General features: G+C 39.0%; 1 protein-coding gene across 2 annotated transcripts; it reads right to left on the bottom strand.

The window, feature by feature from the left end:
- Positions 1-251: 251 nt before the first annotated feature.
- On the bottom strand, positions 252-5,952 carry abracl (ABRA C-terminal like). 2 transcript variants are annotated; one of them, XM_076272164.1, is made up of 4 exons: positions 5,839-5,935; positions 2,454-2,609; positions 2,135-2,200; positions 252-887 (listed from the first exon to the last, which is right to left on the bottom strand). In XM_076272164.1, exons 3-4 carry the CDS (start codon positions 2,193-2,195, stop codon positions 709-711), a joined length of 240 nt encoding a protein of 79 aa, XP_076128279.1. In that variant the 5' UTR covers positions 2,196-2,200; positions 2,454-2,609; positions 5,839-5,935; the 3' UTR covers positions 252-708. The 2 variants fall into 2 exon arrangements, with proteins under 2 accessions (XP_076128279.1, XP_076128278.1); XM_076272163.1 differs by lacking the exon at positions 2,454-2,609 and having other exon boundaries at positions 5,839-5,952.
- Positions 5,953-6,688: the final 736 nt, after the last annotated feature.

The following is a 6,688-nucleotide window of genomic DNA, read 5'->3' as shown; positions in this document are numbered from 1 at the left end:
ATCATGCATGTCAAATTTGTAGTTTCTTATGTCTCATTCCATCGAACTACAGATCCGCTACCCGATCTGGCAATTACATAGTGCGGTTATAGCCGATAGAGGGCCGCGAAGCGAATGCAGAAGTGCCGTTCACCCTGTTACGAGTTGATGAACCACGGAAACAATTATAAACATTATTTTAAGGTACAAAAAAACTGGTGTTGCTTTAAATTGCCAAAAGTTTGATATTACAACAAAGTTAACGCTTATAGTTTAATTCCATACAGAAACATTTTATTTTTAAAAAATGCTTTAACATGTATGACGTGTATGAAAGACATAATTTCATTTATGTGGATGTGACTCAAATCTGCCTGATTACTATTCTTTGGATGAACTGTACAATACAATGGTCTGATTTAATATGATACAAGACATGGAAATCAAAAGATAGACATTCTTGTATTTATAACAAAGAGTGAACCTCTGTTTTGGCATTAGTGGTAATATCAAAAGGATTACCAATGAAATCACTGGTTGAGCATCAAGTCTGCAACTGACATAATTGCACAATACAGTCTTTCCTGTGGCTAAAAATGATTTCTTAAAAAATGTGGACATTTCCATATCAAAATGAGACATCATAGCATTATCAAATGGATTGATAAGGGATACTGAAGGCATTGCTTAAACTCTGTTAAATACAGAGGAAATAGTGTGTTGACAATCCTACAAGAGAATAACATCAACATTGTCATGAACACCTTGAAGAAGCAGTTCTCCTTGATATGTTACTATCTTCTTCCTCTTGGCTGCCCTCAAGGTCCCCACAAGGGCTTCAAACAAGTTGGCACACTTATCATCATTGAAAAGTACTCCAAATGTAACACTGATCTTCCCATCTGCATCTGAAAAAAAGCATATAGTATTCTCCAGATTACCTCTCTAAGGTAGTTAGACTTGAGGTGTGACCTTGTCAATCTGCCAAATGCAGTCTGCTTGACCATCAAAGATTTCCCTACATTTTTTAGAAGAAATGGTCTAGGACAGGGGTGTCCAAACTACGGCCCGCGGGCCAACTGCGGCCCGCCACGCACTTTAATCTGGCCCGCAGAGCATTTATTAGTTTATCATAGATCCGGCCCGCCACGCACTTTAATCCGGCCTGCCGAGCATTTAATTAGGTTATCATAGGCCGCTCACTATTTTTTTCCAGTGATGGATAGATGGATAGATACTTTATTGATCCCCAGGGGAAATTCAACTACGTTGTGAGTAACTTTAGGCTACTGCAAACTGCTTTACACTCTTCTTAGAGAGCGATTATAATGTCAATGTCGAGATACATAGCATCTCCTTTGCAGCAGATCTAACTACGTTATGCTAGCCTACTCCATTTAATTGGGAACACATTTGAGCGTGCATGCAAGAGAGGGAGAGAGCACAGCAGGTTCCAGCTGGCTTGTCATTGTTGATAATTGATATCTACTTTTTAAATAAGAAACTTTTAAAAGAAAATCACGATGGCAACAGTAGTTCCCACTACTGACCACTTATAAACTGTGAGAGGGCACGAGCCAGGCACAGCACTAGCCATAGGCTATTTTGAGTGGAGCTGGCAAAAGACTCTTAACAGAGTCTTTTGCCAGCTCCACTCAAAAGACACTGTTACAGTGCACCATTTATAAATGAATTAAACAACATCAAATGAACAGTATTTCTTAAGAAATTAATTTTCTACAACTAAATTACTTTGTCATTTAAATGATACAAACGAGATATATATATTTTTTATCTCCAAACTTTTTGACTCAAGGGCCACATTGGGTTTTGAAAATTGGCCGGTGGGCCACACAACAAAAAATAATGCGTGTGTGTGTATGTATGTATGTATGTATATGTCAAAACCCAATGTGGCCCTTGAGTCAAAAAGTTTGGACACCCCTGGTCTAGGAGTTGAGTGCAAAAACTCCAGTGTGGACAATCAAGATTTTTGGGTCTCAAACAAATGGGAAAGCAACATTCTTGCACTACAGGCCTATATGTTCAACCCTGCATACACCATTTTCAAAAGAGAGGTGAGAGTTTCACAAGCTAACGCTTTCATAACATGTCTTGAGAAATGTACTGAAGAAAGTTCATACAAAATTCTTACTCTCAGTGCCAAGGCGCCGAATCTCTTCCACAAGTAATGACACTTCGTGATCCACATTCATTGTCACTGTAAAACAGAAATCATTAATGGAAGAGGAGCCAATTTTGAATCAACCCACCACTGGCAAGTAGAAAAGCAAATTTCCTTTTTTAAAACAGATTACATGACTGTAAAAAAGTGTTAAAAGGCCTTGCCTGAAGCAAGTTACAGTACGTTTTAAAAACACTGAGGAAGAAAATGTGCAGAAAAGGCTAATTAAGTTGGAACATCTTTATGTTCAATGTTGGCCTGTCATATGTTCTTATCCAGAGCAACTTACAGTGAACTACAGGGATAACTCGGACAACTGCAACGCTTTGCTTTACTTGATGGCACCTGAGATTGAACTCTCAACATTATGCTGTTTCTGGCCCAGATAGGCTATTCGGCCACCAAAGAGAGCTATGGCCCACGTTTGGTCCATCTTTTACAGTCCCTGTAGGAAAAAGTACATCCCAAGTAAAAGGAATGTTAGTAAAATGTCATCCTTGATATTAAACTCAAGGAATTCAACTCAGTATTAAACTTAAGACAAGCTTAGGCATTTACATGGTTTCTGTAGGTTTGAACAAGTTAAATGTATGATGTTTAGGACCTTTCTGAGACCATTATGAATTAAATTTAAAGAGACCATTATGAATTAAGTTTAAATTGGAACGTCACCTATTACCAGCCGTCCCGTATTTCCAACCTCTTACGCGTGTGTCACTTAATATTCATTTCTATACAAACCAAGACAGCAGATTCCTAAAGAAACGCAAGGACTCTCACCATAAGTGTATCTAAATTAGCTATGTACCAAAAATTACATTTTACCATGACTCGAAGAGCTGTAAACAATGTTGTAAGGCGTGTACAAATCCGCTTGGAGCTCCAGTGGAATTTTGATTTGCGACGAGAATTCTTGGTCTAACCGTTGATGTGCCATGAGAAAGGTTGGAAATAGGCACCCACCAGCCCAGCACTAAACTCTGAGCGTGGTAAACAACTTAGTTGGTTGGCAATGGGAAATTGCATTGCAACCAACAAAGTTCCTATACCCACAATGACAGCAGAGCTCAGGTGCAAATTTCAAAGCATGGCAAAACAGCAGCGGTCACTAGCCCCAAACCCACGGTATCAGGAAATCAGCTGTTTCCCTCTCAGATTAGACACTCAGCTGGGCTCCTGCGAGTTCTTCAGTTTTGGAAGATCACCTCAACAAAAAAAAAATGCAAGCACTCCACCGGTACAAACCACCGAACGGCACCAATTACTGAGAGCAACAGGTAGTAGTGCAACAAGGAGGTCAAAGGGACGTAGCAGGAAGTAACGAGGAAGGGAACTGAGGCGTTTCCACAACACTGTGTCCAATTTTATACTGCAGCTATGCAAGGCCATTGGCTGTGCTTGCCTCGGTCGTTACGCAGGGCTCTTTCCATGCGTTCCACCACAATCTGGCCCCTCTTTTTTAGTCGTCCACCCATTTTAAATCGTGTTTCTTACCTTCCACATTGTTCTGCCGAACTTATGCTAACCGTTTTGCTAGCTTGTAAACAAATCCATGTGCTTTATCGTTACCTTTTTCCACAGTTTGAAATGCACAATTTCTCCAGCAGAGGGGGAAATATTATCCTGGTCCTACCAGACTCTTGTACATTTCATTATGTACAGTCTGGCCACTTTCCATTGCCAAGCGTTAACTTCCTTTAAGGCAAGTACTCTGTTGAAGATCTGCCCAGAGCCACTCTGGATCTGCCATAACCAATCGTTAACGTTTGGTCGTGACGTATGTCTGGCTCAAACTAGCGCACAACCTCAACGTCATCGTTCTCAGCCACTCCCTCTGTTCGCTGACTGGACATGCAGATTTTTGCAGGAGAAAACCTGTGAATATACCGCAGACCAAGACGATACTGAAGGGAAAATTGAGCGGAAGTACGTAGGAGGGCGGAGCCAGGCTAGGGAAATATAGCTAATCCTGCCAAGTTTCCCTTTCGAGGTGTACTTGTTTAACTTTGCTAAGCTTTAGTATGGAAGCATATGGGTAGCTTTATTCAAATGAGAATGCAATCTGCAATATGCAATTCAAAAAGACATTACATTATGCAATTGCCAATTCATTATGCAATTTGCAATAATTTCCAACAAATTGTATTTTAATCTGCAAAGTGACAATGAAATCCTAAAATCAATTCCAATAATTTTGGTTAAAAAATAGAATAAACATGGATTGAATTGCATTCCATTTTGCCATGGTACTTCAGTCTCAAAATTCAAATGGCAATTAATTTTGCATTTCAATTTTCAATATTCAGTTTCATCATTTAACTGTCAATTCGTTTTGCAATTTAATATTTAAAGTGCAATGTAGGATTGCATTTTAAAAACATATTTGGCAAAACTGTCAATGCCAGCCTGAAAACATTTTGGATTATTTTGGGCAAAACGTTTTGCCATCGTTTTGAGGCATTTTATTCAAATGGAAAAGAAATAGCGCCCCCCGTGATTGCATTGCACTCTTTGCAGTCACGCTTTTTGTGTTGCAAAATTCAAATGGCCATTCAATCTGCCAAATGCATTGCAATCTGTCAAGTCACTCGTCAAGGCGGGAACTAGGCTACGTCACTTCCGTGTTTACGTCTTACCCAGTTAGCACTTGTTAAATGATTAAACTGAATATTGAAAATTGAAATGCAAAATGAATGCAAAATGAATTGCAAAATGAATTGCCATTTGAATTTTGAGACTGAAGTACCATGGCAAAATGGAATGCAATTCAATCCATGTTTATTCTATTTTTTAACCAAAATTATTGGAATTGATTTTAGGATTTCATTGTCACTTTGCAGATTAAAATACAATTTGTTGGAAATTATTGCAAATTGCAATATTTAATTGCATAATGAATTGGCAATTGCATAATGTAATGTATTTTTGAATTGCATATTGCAGATTGCATTCTCATTTGAAAAGCTACCCATATGCTTCCATACTCTAGGACGGCAACCAGTAGGGGGCGATTACTTTCCTCCCTATGGCTCGGGCAGAGTGACAAACATTCAGCTCCCAACTGGGCCCAACATTACAATATATCTCCCTTAAAAATGACTAAAACGTTTTCTGCATCGGAAGTCTGGCATTTAACAGGTTAACATTGTTTTTATAATCAGGTTTCACAGGGTTAATGCAATGACACCATGTGATAGTCTACTGAATGAAACCCAACAAATACGCGGAAGTAGGGTACGCTGTTAAACATCCGAGTTTAGGTTACAGTAGGGATGTAAACTGACGTTTCGAATCAGTGTCAAGATTTCGAAACTTTTGCTACGAAGGATTTTGACAGCAAATTTGTTCAGGAACACATCTACAATTCATGGCTGGGGTGTCGAACGTTTCTGTGTTTCACAAAGCCTTGCTTTGCCCATCCCTAGGTTAGGGTCGTTCACACCAAGAAAGATCCCCATATAAATTTACGAATGCCCCTTAACAGCAGGGTAATCTATATACAGGTTGTGAAAACAACAAATAAGCAAAAATGAGTTTGTTTGGCAGACAACACCCTTTTAGGAAGCTTAGCCTACGCGACGTTACTGAAGATGGCAAAGAATAACGCTATGGCATTTTGAATACAGGCTAATCTAAGTGTAGTGACGATACATTTAAATACCAAAAAATATTACCTGCGTTGAAAGGTGATAGCCTATGTAGATGTGTCAATTGTGAAAGATGCTGCCAGCTCAATTTTATGGATTTCAACGTTAGCGGAAGTGCGGCGTTTCTGGATTTCCTGAATGGGCGGTGTTTCGCTTAAAGATGCTTTGGGGTAGGCTATGGGAAATAAGTATTGATTGAACCTTTGATTGAACATTTTCAGTATACTTGAGGCTATCTGCATAACATTTTCAAGTCCATAGACCTAAATAAAGTTAGGCTATGTGCAATAAAGTGGAATGACACAGGAAAAAAGTAGGCATACTCTACTGAAATGTCTTATAGCCTTGGTGGAGATCCTTTGTTTGTAGCCTATGTCAGCTTCAAGATTTCCTGTATTAGTTGGGTGGGTCAGAGCCCGTCTACGGGTGGGTCATCTATGGCAGTTTCGTGACCGTGGAGAGCGAAGGTTCGTTTCTCACTAGATTTGTCATCTATAAAGGTAAAAGAAAAAAATTAGCCGGGGTGCCCCTCACAAAAATGTGGGGAAATTTTGTGAAAGCCCTATATCCAAAATGGCTACCATAAGCCAAGCTGATATTAACTTTTTAATGGTTTTGCCCACAGTGCTGCATTACACATGGTTTCTGAGACTATTTTGGTCAAGAAATTCATGAATGATTTAGATTTATTGATTTGACCTATTTTTGACCTTCAAATTCAAGAAAAAATTGTCATAAAGCTGTTATTAGGCTCAAATGGAAGATCTGCTCAAACAAATTATTTATTTGAATGAACTAAATGAAATGAACTAAAAAGATTCTCCATCTGAATCTGTTGAATCTCCACACTGACTCATTACATCACATTACATTAGTT

This window comes from Alosa pseudoharengus, unplaced genomic scaffold (assembly GCF_046254945.1).
Source record: "Alosa pseudoharengus isolate Yale_2024_CS ecotype anadromous, Long Island Sound unplaced genomic scaffold, YU_APseudo_1.1 YU_APseudo_1.1_scf_7, whole genome shotgun sequence".
NCBI lineage: Eukaryota > Metazoa > Chordata > Actinopteri > Clupeiformes > Clupeidae > Alosa > Alosa pseudoharengus.
This window is presented reverse-complemented; position numbering and strand designations above follow the sequence as displayed.